At 37.2% G+C, this 21,344-nt stretch overlaps 2 protein-coding genes across 4 annotated transcripts in view; both read left to right on the top strand.

Moving 5' to 3' along the window:
- Positions 1 to 774: 774 nt before the first annotated feature.
- Positions 775 to 9,505, top strand: prtfdc1b (phosphoribosyl transferase domain containing 1b). 3 transcript variants are annotated; one of them, XM_044134948.1, is made up of 9 exons: positions 796 to 929; positions 1,128 to 1,234; positions 2,432 to 2,615; positions 3,024 to 3,089; positions 6,690 to 6,707; positions 7,946 to 8,028; positions 8,183 to 8,229; positions 8,321 to 8,397; positions 8,568 to 9,434. In XM_044134948.1, exons 1-9 carry the CDS (start codon positions 882 to 884, stop codon positions 8,613 to 8,615), a joined length of 678 nt encoding a protein of 225 aa, XP_043990883.1. In that variant the 5' UTR covers positions 796 to 881; the 3' UTR covers positions 8,616 to 9,434. The 3 variants fall into 3 exon arrangements, with proteins under 3 accessions (XP_043990884.1, XP_043990883.1, XP_043990885.1); XM_044134949.1 differs by lacking the exon at positions 1,128 to 1,234 and having other exon boundaries at positions 775 to 929; positions 8,568 to 9,505; XM_044134950.1 differs by lacking the exon at positions 6,690 to 6,707 and having other exon boundaries at positions 8,568 to 9,441.
- A 2,195-nt stretch (positions 9,506 to 11,700) lies between these two features.
- arhgap21b (Rho GTPase activating protein 21b) overlaps positions 11,701 to 21,344 on the top strand; it is a 35,464-nt gene continuing 25,820 nt past the window's right edge. Inside the window, exons 1-2 of the mRNA XM_044133462.1 lie at positions 11,701 to 11,913; positions 13,549 to 13,740. Of these exons, the coding sequence (XP_043989397.1) occupies positions 13,669 to 13,740 (72 nt within the window). The 5' untranslated portion in view covers positions 11,701 to 11,913; positions 13,549 to 13,668. The remainder of the gene's footprint in view (positions 11,914 to 13,548; positions 13,741 to 21,344) is intronic.

A 21,344-nucleotide genomic window follows, 5' to 3' on the forward strand; every position in this document is an offset into this window, starting at 1 on the left:
AATAGAATTGTCCTCTTTGTTGAATCAAGGATTAAGCATATCAACTTAATCAACCACAAACAGCCACTGTTTCTCCCTGACCTATACAGTCAAGAAATTATTAATTACCAGCCTAACATCGTGAACTAGACTTCAAAGGCCTAAAAGAGTGACCCACCCAACCTGAATAAGTCTGCTATATTTATACTGAGATACAATTATACATACTCATACTAAATTTACTAATTGAATAATGTCGGATGGCAAATGGTTACACTTCTTTTATTTTGTGGTCTCAGATTAAATATAGATCCATGCCAAATGTTTCATACTTTCTATTTGCAAAACTTTTGAAGTGGCATGTAACATTTTCATTTACTTTATAACAATGCGACATTTTGTGTTGGTCTATCAAATAAAATCCATAAAAAATAATAATCTGAAATGTGAGGTTTAAACACAACAGACAGATAAAGCTCAAGGGATATGAATTGCTTTACACAGCACTGAAACCCTTTTTCTTCATTGATCTATATTTAAACCATTCCAATATTTGAGTTTTCATTTTTAATCCCATTTGGTAGTGTTGATTTTTAATTATACAACTGTTTCCACAAAAGAAGAAGCTTTTAATAGTATCTCTGAAAACAAAGTGGCCTTGCAGACTATGTTATCCCGGCTACACTTGAGCCAGTCAACAAAAAGTTGACACGTTTTCAAAGAGAAGCACTTGAATCCTGATGTTGCTGTAATAAAAATGTTGTGTTAGAGCGCCTCTAGCGGCCGCGGCTTCACATTCCCTAACTGATGCTCCTCCTCTCTCATCACCGTGCCAAACCCCTCTGTGGGCTTGCGCCACCACCTTCCTCAGACAAGACCCTTCTTGTGTTCGACGGAAAAACATGGCAGAAGTTGACGCTCAGGCCGATGGAAGAAGCGAGGGGATTGTGGTAATTTAATAAGTGAACTTCTCAGTTTATGCGCAATCAGAAACCTTTGCGCTCCGTGTAGATTGGTTTTGCCTAAACTAAAGCGGCAGGCGGGCGTTTCTGCTGCAGAGAGTTTGCAGCGTGGAAGCTGATGTGAATAAGTTGTGATTTCCACTGTACTCCGCAGAATAATGTTAATGTTTGACTGTCTCCTCTCAGATCAACGATGACTGGTCAGGTTACAGTTTAGATCTCTTCAACTACCCAGCTCATTACTCCGGAGATTTAGACTGTGTCATCATTCCACATGGCGTGATCATGGACAGGTACACGAGTGAAGCCGTGTAGATTCCTGCGGCCTAAGCAAGTTTTCTCCTCACATGTTCCCCTCCCTCCTGCTTTGGTTGCTCTGAGGTTGCATGGAAGTCTTACGTGACCATTAACTAGTCATCAGGGGGAAATCAGACCTATATCATACACTTTATGTGAGCTCGCTTTTCTTGCTTTTCTGTCTTCTGTTAAATGCAAACTTTAAAAGAAACAAATGGGGAAAAACTAGAGGAAGAGTTGCAAAACAAAACTGATAGATATCTGTTTTACCTCTGTATTTTCCTCAGTCGCTGCATACAGCCTGATGGATCTCTGCTATATTTAATGTTTAATGATCTGATAAAATGTACCATTGAAGTCCTTCAAATGTTTAATGCATCAAAACTGTTATTGTAGCTAGTAAGTGTAGAATTAATACAATAAAAGTTTTCTGTTTTTGTACCAATACCAAAGTATTTAGCTGTGATGTTTTGATTTAACATAACTGTTTTCTGTTCGAACCCCTGCTCCATCTCAGTCATTGTGTTCTTGCCCACTGGTGTTGGTTCAGATTGTATAGCACCCTCACTTCTGTCAGTCTGCCCCACGGCAATTGTGGCTGTTGCCATCAGCGTGTCAATGTCTTGTAAAGCACTTTGGAGTCCTCTGACTTGATGAAGCCCTATACACATGCAGACCTTGAACCATCTTCTTCTCCTGGACTCTTTAGCAATTTAAAATTATATCAAGAAACACTGGATGACCTTACACAGAGAACGTGTAAGATTCAGTCTCCCAGCAATCTGCGCTCAGGCAAAATTTGGAGGTGTACACTCAAAGGGCCAGTTGAAAAATAACAGAAATATTTCAATTCGGTTAGTTCAAAATGAACTAAAAGGCATATCGAAAAAAATGTGTTGTATCCCACATCAAAGCTGGGGTCTCTTTAAACATGTGTAAATGTAAAAGTTGAAATGAAAAACTTTTTTCTAAATAGAAGGTGTAACTTTAGCAGTAAGACATATAACTATTCTAGAAAATACTCCATAGTAACATTCTTAACATGCACTAAATATGTAGGTAGAGCACATCTCACATAGATGTTTTGCTGTAACTTTGAATTATCAGTATACCATCGTTTTAGTTTTAACAGTGAGGCATGGATATTTTTGTTGAAGAACTTCTAAATCATTCTCTTTCTTTTCTTTCTGCAGGACAGAACGTCTTGCTAGGAACATCATGGATGACCTCGGGGACCATGACATTGTGGTGCTGTGCGTGCTAAAAGGAGGCTACCAGTTCTGTGCCGACCTGGTGGAAAGGATCAAGGCTCTTAGCCGGAACTCCAACCACACGATCCCCATGAGGGTCCACTTCATCCGACTCAGGAGCTACCTGGTGAGCTCCCCGTCCCGTCCTCTTTCTGCTGCAGTACAGGAAAACCGCTGGAGACAGACTGACCTCAAGTGGCTTCTGTTTAAGGATGCTGAGGCTGCTTTAATGGTTGAGATTATCAGCCTTGATGGGTTTGTGTCTCATGACTTAGTCAGAAGATGTGTGTGTTACGCTGTCAGCATTATGACAGCAGGGTCTTTGTCTAGCTTTAGCTCAGATGTGTTTGTTCAAGCGTGGGAGATATGACTGTGGAGTTCCTTTATCGATCAGTTTGTTTTATGCCTGGAGATTATTCTTATTCTCAATAAATTTGCAATTTGAAGACAAAAATAATGCAATTTAGCTTTTAAGTTATACAGTTTAGTCTTAAATTCTGCTTAACCCTATGTTAAAACACATTTGTTTCTGCAGAATGACCAGTCGACAGAAGATCTTCACATACTGGGAGCAGAAGACCTGTCTTTTTTAGCTGGAAAGGTAAGATTCTCACTGAGATTATCACTGGCGGAAAGAAAAATGTTATAACCAAATGCACACATTGCTAGAAGGCAAAGTAACCCAAAGTTGTCTGGAGATGACATTTATTGAGCCACTGCGCAGTGACCTCAAGAGGGCAGCCTTTCCTCTAAATTTGCTCCTCCTTCAACCTGACAAGATGGTTCCATAAAGCAGATCAAAGATGGCAGGGTCAGACAGCTCTAATCAGATACCAGCTGTTCTAACGCAATTGTTTAAAGGTTTATTCCACTTTATCTCAGTGTGACCAAAGTGTGGAGTTGGTGAAAATGTGAGGATGTAGTGAGTATGTAGATTAGCAGGGTGACGGTTGCTCTGTTGCTTCAGGCTCACTGCACAGCTGCTTGTCTTGTTATCACGTAATCACAGTTGGTTTTCCTTTGAGCTGGAGTGGATCCTGACTGTTTACAAAGCTCTGATAATCTTACACTATCTCCTAAAGTGTCTTGTTGGCCAGTGCTGACCACTATGACTGATCACAAGATTACTATTTTAAGAGGTTGCAAGATCATTTCCTAAACTGTCTAAAACGTATTTATCTCTTTCTATGCATTTGTAGACAATTTTGGAAACGCGTTGCAAACATAGTCATACAAGATTAAAATAAAAACATTTTATATAGTTACAACCACAAACTTCCATGTATTTTACTTTGATTTTTTGTGATATACCAACACAAAAATGGACATAAATAAGTGGAAGAACAATATGCATTGTTTTTAAAAACTTTTACCGACGAAAATATGAGAGGCATTGTATGCATTCATTGCTTTGATACTCCCAAATAAAATTCAGTGCAACCAAAGGCTTTAGGAATCAACTAATTAGTAAACTACTTCTAGCTGTGAGTATTTTAGTCAAAGTGTCCTTTGAATAAAATCGAGGTGTTCTTTGAAGGGTTCAGAGATTGAACAAACCACAACATGAGGATCTCAGAATACAGCAGGCAGGGATAAAACTCTGTGGAAGTCAGGACAGGGTTGGGTTAGGTTATGCAAAGTCTCAAGGTCTGTATGCATCGTCCCATTCACACAGCTGTAAACCTGCCAAATCACACTGAAAAATCGCACAAAGAAAGCCTGTCTGGAAGCTACAGAGATTCACAGCTCCAGTTGGAGAATCTGTTGAAAGGATAACTGTTAGTTTCACGCTCCACAAATCTGGCCTTTATGGAAAACTGGCAAGAAGAAAGTCATTGTTTAAAGAAAGGCAATAAAAGTTTTAGTTCCAATTTTCATTCATGTAGGGAACCCCGCAAACATGTAGAGGTGCAATAGTCGGACCAGACCAAATTAATTTTTTTACCACTATATGCTAGATATTTGTGGTGGAACACTAATTCTGCTCATAGCTATGATCACTTCATCCTGTGAAACACGGTGCTGGCAGCATCATGCTGTAAGGATACTTTTCTTCAGCAGTGACAGACAGTGAAGTTGGCAAAAGTTTGTTAATAAATTACAGTGCAACACTGGAAAAAATCCTGTTTGAATCTGCAGTAGACATCAGACTGTGGTGAAGACTTTAATGCCACTAGCAAATAACCCTGGTCGTAGAGTCAGAGCTACAATTGAATTGTTGAACTCAACAACTGATCATGTGTTGGAGTGGCCTATTCAAAGTTCAGACCCAAAGCTATCCTGCAGCAAGATTTGACAGACTCTTTCCTTCCAGTCTGATTTAATTTTGGTTTTTTTGGGGGTTTTTCAGAATAGAATTAGCAAAAAAAATCTGTCTCCTCAAAAGAGTTTTGCATACCTACAAAACTGACAAAGGAAGGGTGGGTTTGGGTTTGGGACGAATATGAATGCATAATACAATTATCAAACAATAGCTTGAATAAAGTTTGGAAAACCATGTCTTTTGTTTCTCTTTCTCGCTTACTCTCTACTTTCTGTTTAACAGTTTAAAGTCACTATAAAATACACTGATGTTTGTGGTTGAAGTGTGTCAAAATGAGAAATAATAATAGGTAGAAAAATAAAATTCAAATGGACATGCGATTCTGTTATAGGTAAGTATCTTTATTTTATTCATTACTCAGTATTTTATTTGGTAACTGTGTGAAAGTGCTAATCACAGTACTTTTTTATGGAACATAAAATAAGTTGCAGACCAACAAAAGTTTAATATAAAAGATCAAAACGTTTTGGGTTTTCTATTTTAGCACCTTTTCTATTCTAAAGCTTTTAGAAACATTCTCCTTTATAAAGCATCCAGTTCCTAAGACATTCTGTTCCTAAACAAACACAATCCATCAATTTCCCTTCAAGTAAATCTAAGTCTCTAAGCCTTATGTTTTTATTCGCTAATAATAAAAACAGAATTTTGCTTCTTAAATATGGAAGTATATTTGTACATGATTCCTTCTAGCAGCATCATATTTGCTAGTACCGTCATCACAATCTTAATAAATATGCAAATATACACTAAATTCAATTTGCAGTTCCATTTTGCTTTTGTTCATAAATTGTACATATTTGTACCAGTGTCTTCAGCTACTCTGCAAGTGTTTTTATTACAAATCTCTGAACATGTGCACGGATATGAATCACCATCAATTTTTACCGTACTCATAAGTTAGGGAACCTATTTTTAGAGTGCCAATCTAATGCGTCGTCACCTCATTTGATTATTGACATTCAACATTTCCCTCACCTGGACAGGAGTCTGTCCTGTAGCCAGATTCAGTCTACTGTACATACCTACTGTACTGAAAAGGACATTGGGTCGCAAGTCTGACTTACTGTTTTATAAGTTTCTTGCAGTATTTCAAGAGTCTGTGTGAAGTTCTCAAGCTCCATGTGTCTGGAAATAAAATGTAGCTGTAACTTTGTTAAGAAAGCATAGCTTCACTGATGAGAGCTAACTGTGAAATTGTGAAATGTTTAAATAGGTGGTTTCACTTTTCCCCCAGACCCTTTCTACTTTAGACATACCTCATTAGTTTATATTTCTCAAAGGTTCCTTATTTAGTCCATAGGACAAATTTAAAGATACGGACTAAGGAGATGTAAACAAAGCACAATTACATGCTTGGATGAATCTTTTATTAGCAAACTATAGTAAATTGTAGATATGTAACTTGCTTCCTGGCCTAAATGAGATGAAGCAAAGCTTAGATTGTGCCTAGATTGTGATTTGTGGCATGTTTTCAGTTGATTAGACAGGCATCTGCAGAATTTCAGCGATGGCACAGACATTCAGATTAGTATGGCTGATGAAAAGATTTCCAATCTCGAGGATGCAGAGATTTTTCTGGTTCAGTCTTTATCTTGAGAACAGATGCATATTTAAGGAGATGAATAAAATCATTACTAATCTAAGGTCAGAGTTAGAACATGTGATTGGGTGTGGTGCTGCTGATGTTTCACTACTTCTGCATTAAGTCATCTAAAAAAAAGTTTATTTCCTTTTAGATTTATATATATATGTATATGTGTGTGTGTGTTTTGGGTCAAAGCAAATGTGTGTGGTTAATTCAACAAAATAATCTGCTTCTAATCAAGCATCATTGTTTGCTCTGTTTCCTCTCTCCTCTCCCCAACATGCTCTCATAAGAACGTGCTGATTGTTGAGGTGAGTCACCCTTGTATTTACTATTTCCATTTTGCAAAATAGGCTCATTGTATATGCACTGTGCTGACTGTTTTCCAGGTCGCGAGGGGCCATTTAAAGTTTGCCGACCAGAAAAACTGGGCCTTAACATGAGGAAAACTTTCTTTAATTGGCTGACCTATATTCAAGTAACAAGAGGCTGCTTTTCAGACAATGTTCACTAACTTTGTCATGCAAGCAGAAAAACTCAGCTCTATATTAGGGATCAGTGTGCTGGACAAAAAAAACAGCATACTTATAGAAATTCATAATGATTGCTTACAAAGATGAGAGACTGGATGATTTGTCTTTTATCACTTATCGGACTATTTAGTGGGAACATCTGCAGAGTAGTTAGTTGCAAAGGACTTGTTGGAGTACTTTATTTCTTTGATGTTGGTACCTACTAAGTTTTAGAACCCTTAAAAGTTTCAATTCTAGTATGTGTTCATACTTAAGTGAATGATGTTACCATATGGTAGATGTGGGTTTTGGGTTTGCTTTTGGTTCCATCTATTTCTGCTATCCAGTATAAAAGCACCAGTAGCTGCTTTTTCTTTAAAAAAAAATTTTTAACAACCTCCTACACTTCCACAATTCGGTGTATTACTGAACAGCACAATTTGGTCTGTTCAGTAGTAAAGGAATATGCATGTCAGCACACCTAGACACCAAATAGCTTTATACCAAACAAAAACTAAAAAGAGCAATTCAGCAAGAAATAGACATACAACTGACAATAAATGAAATCAAAATGAATAACAATTCGATAGATTTTAGTCTTTTCATAGCATGATAAGACTAAAACCTTTTAGTCTTTTATATATGAAAGTCTTTGATATATTTAGTCTTGCATAACAAACCACATTTAAATGGCTTATGCAAAGTTGGACACATGAAATTGATTGTGTCAAACTTTTTTTATTTTTTTTTATTTTTGCTGTAAACATTCATCTTCTTTAGTCTCTGTCAAGTGGCCATCATATTCACCAGCAAAAGAATGTATAAAGCCTATTAGTGTCTGTATAAAATATCATATGATTTCTGAGAAAGTGAAATTGATTCTCTTTAACCTTTGTGTAATAAGAGCACAGAGGGACACTGAGAAGATTCTCTTTCACTGTGATGCGAAACTCATCATTGTCTGCATTTCCACATCGGCATTTATTCCCAACAAAGTGTTTTTTTGTTGTTTTTTTTGTGTGTGTTCCCGCTCACAGGGCATTGTTGGCACCGGAAAGACAATGGAGACTCTTCTAGAGCATGTAAAAGCCTTCAAACCCAAAATGATCAAAGTTGCAGGGTAAAGAATGTTCACTTGTTTTGTGAATCACCAAATTCCTTCCTTTCAGTCATGACACATACAGACCAAACTACTTCTATTTTTTCAATTATGACAGTTTAAGAATCAGTCTGGCGCATTTAGTGTTGAATACTATCTGCTTTTGTTTCCCCAGGTTGCTGGTGAAGAGAGTTCAACACAGCTTAGCCTCTGTTCCTGACTGTAAGTAACTGATAAAATATTTTACTGTAGCTTTAAGATGACTAGAAAGCAGTTTCAGTTTACATTTGTCTTTTCAATGCACTTCTTTCAGATGTTGGCTTTGAGATACCCAATCGTTTTGTGGTCGGCTATGCTTTGGACTACAATGAGTATTTTAGGGACCTCAATGTAAGTCTTCATTTCAGACAACAAAGACTCTGTTTAGCAGGAGACCTTGGAATAATAGTCCGGTTGCACTGACTGTCACATGTGAATCAACTAAATACACTTTTGTTTTGAATGTTTTTGGCTTACATTCTGGAGTTTGACTGTGCTTTTTCCTCTTTCTTTTTTTAAAGCACATTTGCGTTATTAGTGAAAGTGGAAAGAAGAAATATAAGGTCTGAAGAGCAACGGCGACAAAAGGCTCTGTCATGCGACTGTCCTTTTTACAGCAAGCCCAGACATTTTTCTGGAGTTTTCTGACAAGTGGCTGTGATCGCATCTCATCCCTAACTATAGCTGTGGTCACATTTCATTTTACATGATTATAGTTCAATAGGGCAACACACCACAAGTATTTGTGATTATATTTTTTAATATAAGGAAATAGTCACACTATATTTGTTTACATATACAAAAAGCTGCTTGTATTTAAATAAGGCCTTGAAAATAGGGATTTGTACGCTGTAATATTGTATTTAAACTACAAAGAAACCTTTTACAATGAAAAGTATCAGATATTTTAATTCAATATGAACACTTAATCATTTTCCTTGTCGTTTTTACAGTTTTATTAGGCTACTCTTCTGTCTGTGCTCAGGAGCCAACAATGTACAGTAGTATTGTCAAAACTAAGTGTCCTAACTACCTCTAACTTTTTCTATTCCCAAGTGTTTGAGATGGTTTGTTTTAACACATTGTTTTAAAAATTGACTAAAAGAATGGGTGTGGGGAATAAAAATATTTCAAATGTGAAAGTATTCTTATGTAGATGAAATGAGTAATGGTGACCAGAAAAAAAAGTGATATGAAAGTACATTGATTTTAACACTGGTAGTTTTTTTATGCACTACTGGACCCATTTACTAGGAAAAGTAAATGGGTCCATCAATTGTCCATCTAGCATTAAGTTTTTTGGGTTTTTTTTTTACATTTCTGTGTACTACTACTAAATGAGAAACATTCCAATGAGTTCTCGCAACTTAAGGCCCTAGAAGATCATATGTTCATTGTTCATCACTTATCAGAAACTAGGGGATGGAGCAAACTGGGAAACCCAGACAGCCACACAATATTCTGGGTTAATAAGACAGATGTCACGTCTTGTCATATGGTATGTGTCAAATCATCAAACTAATATCTAACAAGATACATAAAATGCTGTTTCTGAATGATTACTTAAGAAAAATAGCTATCAGTACCAACCTGAGCCTGTGTCAAAAAGTAATTGCCCCCTGAACCTGCAACAATTGCAGTCCATCAAGTGCCTGTATTAACAGCGAGTCTTTTGCTTTGCTGTCAGTATGGATTTTGACCCAATCTTCTTTGCAGAGTTTTTGTGTTAAGCCACAGTGGAGAGTATGTGAGTACGAACAGCCACTGCATCTTAAAGTCTGGACTTGGATTAAGCCACTCCAAAACTTTAATTTTATTGTTTTGAGCCAATGAGAGGTGGTGTACTTTGGATCTGCTAAATAACCCAAATGTGTTGAGCTTAGTCACAAATAAATTTTTCCTTGAGGGTTTTTCAGTTCACAGAGTATTTTCCAAAAAGTCTGGGGTAGAAATCATAAGGATGTCCTTGGGAAACGTGAGATGGGCCTCTCTTTTTATTCATTTGTAGTTCCTCACTGATCAATTTGGGTGGCATTATGCTTTGTCAAAACTATGAACCGAAAGAGAAAAACAAATTAGTCAGCCTTCCCTTAATCATTGCCCAGTGTAATGGGGGAACTGCATGTAAAAGGAAATTAACTTGAAAACATGCTTGGGCTTACAATAGTTAAAGGATGTATTCTAGTATTTCCAGAACACCCCACATCTTTGGCTAGAAAAAACTTTGTCAGTTGGTCTGTACCTGTATTTTTTATTTTTTTTTCTTTGGCCAGAGCGGGAACATAAAACTTCAAGTTAATAGTCTAGGGAGGCTTAAAAGAAAAAAAAAAAATAGAGGTGACCCAAATATGAACCAGTAAAAGGAACAAAAGCGGGTTTGATGCTTTGGGTCGCTTTTCTCATTGTTTACACCTGACATTCGACTCTCACTATCTAAGCTGGGAACATGAAGTGCCAGAAGGACGAAACGGTTTTCCTCTTGGCTCTTAGTCTTTTGGGGATTACAGGTAACTGACTGACCTTTCAACAGAACTGAGCTCAAACACAATAATGTCTTGATTAAATCCTTCAACAGAAGAATATTACCACATTCTCTAGATGCAAGGTTCTCAAACTTGTCCAAATATCACTGTTCAGACTCACAGGACATTTTGTACATGCCAACTGTTATGTGGCTCTATTAAGGAGTAACAACCAAAAGTGCTAAGGAGAATATTTTGAGAATACTCACTATAAAGTGAAGTGAACAGTACACTATGATGTCAGTCAAGAATTTACTACAGTGATTTATATAGGGGTTGGGCTTTAAAGATGGGTGTCTCACCATACAATACAAATAAAAAAATTTTATACTTATACAGACCTGGAAAATACTGAAATTCTGTATTTCCACAGATTCTGTACCTATAATTGTTTATTTGGCATCTTTTTCCCCCTCAATTATATAAAGTTCTATCCCAATTTTTGAAAGCAATTAAAATAAATATTCGCAGTAACCCATAATTTAAAAATAGATTTTAAAATATATAGGCACGACCGACTGGACAGTACAGCCTAATGAAAGTCTCCTCCCTGAACTGACCTCTGCAACAAAAGCTGCCAGCTCCAAGAACAGGTGGCCCCTTATGTTAGAGGCATAAAAGGAACATTTGTTCAAGTCCTGGGAGACGGGGTACTGATTTAAATCCGCACAATTTGTCTCTTGGGTCGAGATGTAATTTTAATCGTAGCTATTCTTTGATCAGAAATGCAATCTAAATACACTGCGGTATGCGTGAAGACATTTTCCGCATCAAAATACCCAACTCGACCTCGCACTGAACCACAGCATGTGATTTCTTCTTTAACCATGTGTGCAGGAACTACAGCGGTTTGTGGTTACAAAACATATGTGCAGTAAGTACAGAGTTTTTAAACAGCTCGCCAATGTGTATCCGCACACCTAGTTTCATTTTTCTTTTTTTTCCTCTTTCTTATAAACATCTTCGACGTTCTGAAGGAACGATTAAAAACACAAAGTTTTGAAGAGAAACCACTAAATTCTGTAAACCCCTACCTGATTGGGTCGCTCAAATGAAACACCGCCTGTGATTGGTGGAGAGTACCCTATTCACTGAAGGTGGACTCCCAGGGAGTCGGGAAAGCTGGAAAGAAAAAAAAACTCCAGCCACAAAACTGCACCATGCGCCTCCACTCATTGGGTTTGGATTAATCACCGGGAAGACGATAATACTGGCATTTTATGGATTTTAGACAGTTTCTGAAAAAATAGAAACTCACACACGATGTGTTTAGTTTGTTTACTCGCTTTTAAGGACAACCACTGCCTCAGTTTGGCTCCTGTTATGACGCTTCTCAACTACACAGGTAACTTTGTTAACAACTCCAACCATGTTAGCATAAATGCTAACCGCTAGCAGCCTGTTGCCGCAGCTGTGTTGTTTATTTATTTTCTCAATTCACAGACACAAGTAGCTGTATACTAAATCGCGAAATGGTCGTATAGTGTCTCATATGTACTTTGTAACTTTTCTGAATAGTAATTTGTGAGTTGTAACAAATCCAAAGCGTCTTTTGTTGAGCGCTGGAGAACAACAGCTCGACACGCTGTGTTCGTACTCTATCGATCTCATAGTGACAAAAACCATAAGGCTCCTCAAAACACAAAACTGTCATTTTGTTATTGGAGACAGAATAACAACCGAAATTAACTTATACTTTATACACACTAACTATGTGAAGTAGTTTTAAAGTCCTCCACTGTTTTTTCCGCCCTGCCTCTCGTCTGGTAGTCCACTTGTTGCTGGCCATTCATTAGACTGACCTGATCATCCATGTTTTGTTCTCCCGTAATAACGTTTTTATTTAGCTTTTGGGTTAAATATCGCTGTAGATGTTGCCTAGTTCACGTTCAATGATGTGTGTGGTTGTGTTGGGTTAGATTACTTAGAGCTGAGATCAGTATCATAATGCATATTTTATGAAAAGGCTTTCGATAGTCACGTAACGTACGTAAATAATAACACCTGCTATGAATCCAGAAATTGTATTTAATACGTTTTGATGCCGATACCAATGTAGAGTTGATCCATTTATTTATTTTAATCAAAGTTAAAATAACCTTGTTAATATTGGTCTTTACGTTTGAATAGGTAACTATTACTTTTGAATAGGTTACGGGATCTTTGTTTATTTGTACATATGAAATAATGAAATAGGTTAGTTACAATATACTAACAAATTTGAAACCTTCTGGAAAAAAATAGAAAACATTTTTGGCACATGAAAAATGTTTAAAACGTTCAGACTAAACATTCAATCAAATCTTGTTTAAAAGTGTCTTACACTGACACTTTTAAACAAGCAGAAAAGCGGAAAAATGAAATTATTCTGTTGGTGCGCTAGTTAGTTCTTAGACGGTTTCCTGGCTTTTTAACCAAGATCTGGTATAATTACAGGAACAGATTTTGTAATCTGATTGTGTAATCCATAAACCGTGTTATTGACTATTTTCTAATTTTGTCTGGTGGAGCAGTTTTTTTCTTTCACTTTCTTACATTCATAGAGAAACTGATCAGACCTTTTCTGGATGATACAAATTGCCTTTTTTAGGTCCAAATTTCACGTGTTAAAGAAAAATCCAGCATTTTACTTTCTGAGCAACAGTCAAATCTGAATTAATAAAATTCTGCCAATTTTCAATCAATTGCTGGTGCATCTCTTGTCAAATTGTTTGCTTAATTCTTTATACAACGGCACAGACTTACTGATTTTTTTTTTTTCTTTTTCCCAAAAGCTAAACTAGCAATTAATAATAAATTTAGATCTCAAACAGAGACGTTCTTCTTTATGAATACACAGATTCCTTGTGTCTCTCACTGGGAGCCAGTCCATTCCAGGTCTCAGATAGTGTGGCTTGTCAAAACTGCACAGTGGATTCTTAAATTTAAAGTTTAATAAATTAAACAAAACACTTAACCTTGTAATATGTTTCTATAACAGATGGACTAGGAGAGCTAGCCGCCATGGAGGTATAAATCCAAACAGGACATCTTTTCTTGGATTTTGCGGGAGCTTTTCAATGTGGGCGTTTATGGACAGCAACATTTCCATTGAAGTTGAATGATGGCATCACGTTGGGCTCCCACTTTTGAAGAAGATGAGCGGGAACAAGCAAGGTCTTCGTTTTGTGAGGTGAGAGCAGTTACCATTAGAAACTTATAATATATTGGTGCTAACAGTAGTATTGATAAAATCCAAGTTTTGCTTTGAATTAATTTTGATTCTGCAAGATGTTTTTGCTGTTTATCTCAATACTGATTATTTATTCTAGATTCATTATTGTGTGGTGTTACATTGGGACCGAGTGGGGAAAAAAACATAACAATTTTTTGGGACTAAATACCTTATGGAAAACTGAAAAGTTAGAATAATAAAAAGATATTTTGAGGCTTAACACCCAAAATTAAAACTACCCCTGATGCAGCGCAATTACCTACAAATATATCATCAATACAAATTATTTGTGTGCAATATTCATTTCTCAAAGGACAGCTTGGAGTGCAGTAATTGTTGCCTAATAGATTCAAAGCATTTTTTATGCTGGCATAATATTTAACCAGTTGAACAGAGTTTCACGGCAGCAGATGTTCACGCCAGACACAAATAACATTACCCAAATTGCTAAAGGTCACAGAGTGTAGGAAGCACAGATGAGAAAGAGGGGAAGAAGATAATAGACATAAATCATAACTGCCTTCTTCATCGCAGTATTTACAAGATTTTCCAATATCATGTAGCTCTACATAGCACTCCTAAAAAAACTAGACATGACTACAAGTTTGTAACTAAATTAGTCTGCAGCGTAGATTAACACACTGAAAAGAAGTACTATAATTAGATTAAAAATGTATTTAAGCTTATGATTTATGGAGTTAGGCGGACAAAACGACAGTGCAGCTGCTTGTTTAAGCCTCAGATTTTTAAGCTGTAGCCCCTGTAATACCAGACAGAGACACCATCTGCTCCTCTAAAAGTGTCACCTGCTTCAGATTTTCATATTGTGGTGAATATCCTGGTCGCTGGTCTGGTAAGTAAGTCACAGATTTTTGAGAGACTTGGTTCTTATACCCAATTGCAGACAGAACACTGCTGTCAGTGAACTGAAAATGTTAAGTTTCATAATAACAGACAAGCCTTTTTTCTCCCCCGTAGAAAGCATGTTTTTGCCTGAACTGTAAACAAGGAGTAAGAGACGTGATGTCTCCAACAAAGCATCGCTCAGTTTGGAAGTCCTCAGGAGCTAACTTTGTTAACATAATGAAGGTCCTGACAAAATCACAACTTCATTATGTTGGCTCGCAATAAAAATATCTGACTGCTTTTCCATACCAGCCCAGTTTGGTCGACTTTCTAAAGTTGAGAGTTGTCATGCTCGCATTTCATTTTAGATACGATTTTAAAAATATTATCTTTGATTTGTATCAGAAGCATTTGTTGAGGAATTTGTCTTGTTTTCCTTTTTTCTTTTTCCCTGGAAAAAAAAACTGATGTTAAAGTGTCTGTCTGGCTTATCATATGAATAGTTCTTGGTATTTAAGCAGAGCACACAAATCTTCAGATTAGGTGCTGATAAAACTGCTACTGTTTGGATATCTCTTCTTTTTATTCTGCTTTATTATATCTACTATATCAAGCTGACTTTTAGGATTCAACTGGAACTTTAAATTGTTCATAATCAGCTTTTTCATATTAAGTTATGCCTACTTTTCCTTTTCCAGTAAAACAATAGAAATGTGCAGCGACTTAAATGGATTCTTGTAGATTAGGAAGTCCAAATCCATATTTAGAGCTGTAGGAGGGATATTGACCTCCCCCTGCCCTCAATCTCGTCCCAGCAATCTTAGCTTCATTAAATCTCATTGTTTGTCTCATTTAGGATGGCTGTCTTTTACAGAAGCCTCTGTGCAGGCATCGCATGGCTAACTGATGGCAATCGGAAGGGCAAATTTACCCTCAATTGGATAGAAGAAGTCTGTTACTTCCTGTTGTGTTAAGGTTGTGTCTGCAGTGTCTCTGGAGAAAACAGAAGAGATGGCCTGTGTGATTCAGTTTTTCCTCGTTGTGACAACTCTTTGAAGTAAAACACCTGCCTGTGATGTATACTCTCCTGCTATAAATAACTCACGAAATCTTGAATGGTGAGTCATTAGTGACAAACTAAGCAGAAAGAGCTGACACAGCAAGTCACTAATAAACAGTCTCAGTCAATTTGGTTGGTTGCAATGACTTTTTATTTTTACCAACCAAGGTTTCAGGTCAAGATATAAGTTGGTCATTTACGATATTTTTGTAAATGTTGTGATGCTCTGGAATAGCATGACTTCCAATTTAGAATTACACTTAGTAATTTATTACTTTTGCAAAAACCAGAAGTTGGATCAGAAGTTGAGTTTTTTGTTTTTCTTTTTAGTACCCGTGTGTCTAATATAATATTTGAATTTTAATCTAATTACTTATCAACGTTATAAAATACATGGAAAGCCAGAGTTCCACCTTATACTGTTTATATTACAGTGTTCGTGTTTGTCTTTTATTTAGTCTACAGTGATGACCTTTGTTTAGTTATCACTGTGTCCAGCCTGCATAACAAATAACAAAAAAATGGAAGAATATCCAGATTTTGTAATAAATGTGTGATTTTCCCAGTTCTGCTAGAGGCCAGGAACAAGTAGCCCAAAGATGAAATTTGTAATTTCCCATCTGGTGTTCCAACAACAAGAACTAACATGTCTTCAGCTTTATCTACCCTCACCAGCACCTTGTTGCCTTCTCATGCGCGACACAACTTAGGATGCAACTTCTACCATGGGAATAGTTGATCAACCGTTCATGGTAATTCTGTGCAAAATCTTTTGCTTCAGACATAGTAGATAATGGACAGAGAGGCTAATATGAAACCAAAGCTGTGTGCTGGAACAAACAGATGACACTTTCATGTTGATATGAATCAAATCCGTCTGTAAATGTTACCGAGAGATGCGGGAGCTGGTGGCCTTGAACAGATAAGGCGAGCACAGCGTGCTCCTCAGGTCATTTGACAGAAGTTGGTGTGTTTAGCACAGTTTCTGTGCTTCTTACTGCTCTGTCACACCACTGCTTACATTTGCTGAATAGTTTTAACCTTTATGGGTCTAAACAGATTTTGGCTGTTTTTGGATATTTAAAATTTTGCCTCTATGTCAGTGGTTCCCAATTCCAGTCCTCGGGGCCCCCCTGACTGCATGTTTTAGGTGTTTCCCTTCTGCCACACACCTGGATTGAATCTTTGGGTGATTAACAGGCTCCTAAAGTACTTGGTGGCTGCAGAAGATGTCATGCAATCATTTGAATCAGCTGTTCTGGTGTAGGCATATCTAAAACATGCAGGCACGGGGGCCTGAGGACCGGAATTGGGAACCACTGCTCTATATAGTTTATTAGAAAAATGTTCAGCATCTGTGTTTGGCATTTGTTTATTCAAAACATCTACAACATAGTGATTTTTTTTTCTTGAATTACTTAAAACAAAGTACCACTTATAATTTCTTTTTTGTAATGTAGTGGTCTTTAAAACAAACTGTCCAGGACTACGTAGAGAGCTCCACCATTGCTTCTAAAGAGTGAAAATGTGACAAAAATCATTTATAAAACTGAAGGTAATAGTACTGTTTAAAATATTTCTGCTCATATAGAAAGGCGCAAATTTAAGTTCTTAAAGAACAGCTGGAAAAATAAGCACATCTGTGTCTTTGGAGTGAATATTTGAGTTTGCCAATCAATGTTAAGATAAAAGGATGAAGACTGACACCTTGTTTTATTTGTCATTTTTATGTCAGGTTCCCTACCTGATCCAAGTAGATCAGTATTAGACCACTTTTTATATTTTTATAAAATGCCAAAAAAAAGCATAAAAATATGCAGAGAGAAATGCAACACTTTCTTAGCTTATCCTACGTCCAGAATAATATTTTTGTGTGGTCAATATAACTCCTTTTTTTATGGCATGTTAGGGTCAAATGAAAACTGGGCGAAACTATGTGCTACGTTTGAATCACACTGTAGTGAGCAATGAATCTTAAGAGTTAGATTTAGTAAATTACGTAAAATTCCTGACATACTGTACGGAAATGTTAGACCTGCAGGACAGAGTCTACTTGATACCTTCAGTGGGACTTCTTCTGGTTTTATTGTAAATACAAAAAAACTACTAACAATAAAAGTCCCAAGTCCTGTCATTGCTGTATAGGACACATGTAGCATGAATAATGATGTTTCTGACCTTGTCCGGAGCTCCGAGGCTGATACGTCAAGGACTCCCTGCTTTGCCCTCTGTATCATTATCCCTGGCTTTTCTCAGCACGGTGCTCAGTTTGACTGGGATGTGGCGTAGAATTTAGCAGCCAACAGAGAACCAAGTCTCCTCACATTTTGAGGTTGTGGCATTTTCAGGTCTGATGTCATGTGATGTGATAATGTGTCATTGAATAACATCAGCAGAGCTTTTCTGTGCAAAAGGATTGAAGGGCTTTAAATTAAGGGTAAAATGGAAATTGTGTTTTTGTCAGTGTACCCTGTATTTGGGTACTAAAACGTGCGGCGTATAAACAGCTGTGTATGTTCAGTAAATCATCCAATTCTTAGAAGTGGCTTTGATGTGGTTGGTTTCCCTCATTCTCAGCCTTTACAGTCTTTCTTTAAATGGCTGCATGTGGTGAGAAATTGGCTTAGAACATTAAGCATTTGATGAAGATTGTTAACTTCTGTAAAGTTCTTTTAAATGTAAGCATAAAGTACAGTACCGCAAACAGTTAACCCATCATTCCTCCATTATTGCTCAGGCAAGCTATGAAAACAGCCCAGTTTATTAACATGTAGTCCTTAAGACTTTACAATATATATTTAAAACAGGAGCTCTAATATCCTCCGTTTTAACCAAGGGGGCGTGTAATGTTTTTTTAACCTCAGCATTCATTGAAAAATCCATGTTATAAATTTTTAAGTTACCACTACAAACCATGCTAATCCTGCTAAACATTATTGTAGGAGACTAAAGGAAGTTTAAATGTGTAACTCCTGTCATCATTTTACCTTGTTTCTGTCCAGTGATTCCTCTGTTATACACGTCTCGGTGTTGTTGCCTCTGCTTTTAATATAAACATTTAACTACTAATGTCAGAAGCTAGAAAATGGTATTTTAAACACTTGTTGTTCTACTTTTTTGTAATTCCCAAAGAGAAATTGAAAGTCACAGCTTTACCAGAACCGGAGCTCTGTGATTGTTGCACTCTAATTGAAAAACATGAAAACATGTTTTTAGAGAATCACCTAAAATGGAGAGTTTCATTTGAAGTTTTGTACTGGAGGTATAAAGAATGGTTTCACTAGAAGGAGTGTTTATTGTGAAGTGGCATCGACCCTGACATAGAGCAGATCACTTTTCATTTTCAGGAGGCATCCAGCTGAGGGACAAATGTTCTCCCAGCTGCCTCACCCAGCACAAATATCATTCTGGCATTCTAGTGATTCATGAATGACTGAGAGGCATTCACTTGTGGACAGGAAAGGAGAGGTGTGTCCTTTAGATGTTTGAGTTCCTTTTACTCCTTTCTATAGCAAGTCATCTTTTCCTTTTTGTCAGATTTTCCTTTGACACCGTCTCAGCCGGCTCTTTCAGGTTTTCCCAGGGGACCAGTCTGTTCTTTAACTATAGCCGTGGCACTTTATTACGGTTAAACACAAGGGGAAACCATGGGAGAAATGCAGGTCTGGAATTTATTGACCTGGAATGTCACAACAGTATTAACTTTGCAAGTGGCAATGCTAACACCGCAAGGCATGTGTCTGCGAGGAGGCCCACTGCCCCTGTCTGTCCGCATCCAAAGATCAGAGGGGTGGAAATTACCCTCTGCACTCCCTTCTAAATCTGATCCAGTATTGGAGGTCCGGCGTTCCCTGGAGACGTGTCGGGCATCGGTGCAGGCATTTCTGACATCCTGCTGACTTACAGCCCTCACCACAAGTATTACTTTAAGGATGATTTTCATTGTTTGTCTACTGTCTTAAAGACACTCGGGGATCCGAGATGAAATGTGAAAGTACCAGAGTTGCCAAATAGACAAAGCTTGTTTATACACAGTAAAACCAGTTTTGCTAGTTGCATCAAAACACACGGATGGCAGCTGCACCTGCAGGTCTTTTTTCCCAGCCCACTTAACAGAACAGTTGGTTCTTATTCAGAGGCATGCACATTTGAGCTCTTTCATATATACTTTATAGCAAAACTTGTCACGTCTGGTGTGCTTTGGGTTAAAGGGTTTGTTCCCTTTAACAAAAGTTTGCTGCTGAAAAGCAGAAATACTGCAAGATCCGAGTTAGGCTGCAATGAGCTTATTAAAACCTGCTTTGACACGGCACTCACCTCCAGGCACAAACTGTATTTTGCATTAACTCAGTAAGTGTGAGAAGTAATGTTCTCTTTTATTAAGTTTCTGCACGCAAACTGTTCCTTTTCAATGTGCTTGACTTATTCTCTGCTTCCTGCTAGAGCTGGAACAGGTGGGAAACACATTTAGACTTGTTTGCTTGAAACATGTTTGTGCAGATTTTATATATTCATAAGCAGGTAAATCTCTAGTAAAATCTTTGATTGTGATCTACTCAGTTATTGCAGCATGTTGCACATTTTTGGGTTTGACATTTTACTCAAATATCTCAGCCACAGACAGAGATACAATTAGTGCAAGCTCATCAAATTCCTCACATTGTGAGGAAAGGTCTGTCTCTCTGGGGCTGGGAGAAATGGTTGAAACTGGTTGGGGGTTGAGGAGAGAGTCTGCTTGTTTATGGTTTATCATCTAAGATATCGCTGAACATATACTGTTGCAGGAAATTTGGGTAAATTTGTTTCTGCTGCTACACATATGAAACAACAAAGGTGTGAGGCTATAAATGTACTGTAAACACAGGAGTGTGTGTCCTTAAAACCTGAAGGCCAGGAACTAACTGTAAATATTTCTCTTGTTATTCCAAACTTACAATATATCCCGCTTAAAAATGAATTCTCCTCTAACATTTGCCCCACTAACAATTACACACTGACCATAAAAGCACAACTGTATATTTAAAGTTAGAATTTCATCTTCCGAGATCCACAAAACACAAAAAAAAACATTTTCTGCTCTGAGTGTTACAAAAACTGATCTGGTCAGCTGGCATTAACAAAGGCAAAGGAGTGGACGTCACTCCTTCATGAGTGGAACAGGCAAGTGAAACACGTCTGTTCCACTCGCATGTGTTTTAATTATTTTCTTCAATGTTTTGTGATCTTGTATATCCTTTAATCTTTTTTCTGTGGTCATTCATAATCAAATATGAACATTTGATGGAGTAATTAAAATATAGACTAAAAATATACCAATTAAGAGGAGGAGGGAGGGGAAAAAGACACCAAGATGAATATAATTGGATTTACCAAGAAGAATTCTAAGAAGTTGCCTTATGGTTGATATGGTTCACCTGAAGCATGCTTGTTTTTTTAGAGGATAGTTTCTATCTTGATTAAATAACAACTGCAACTTTAGCAAAGCAAGTAGAAAAACTGACGATGGCATGTTCTATTGGTGTAAAAGTATTTAAACAGAAGGAATTTGTTTGATTTCATAAAAACGTGTTGCTAGCACCTTTAGCATGCAGCAAATTAACAAGAAACAAGAAATATGTTCGTCCTGAAACTTCTTTTATTTATGGTAGTTTTGTTA

This window comes from Gambusia affinis, linkage group LG12, assembly GCF_019740435.1.
Source record: "Gambusia affinis linkage group LG12, SWU_Gaff_1.0, whole genome shotgun sequence".
In the NCBI taxonomy this organism is placed as follows: Eukaryota; Metazoa; Chordata; class Actinopteri; order Cyprinodontiformes; family Poeciliidae; genus Gambusia; species Gambusia affinis.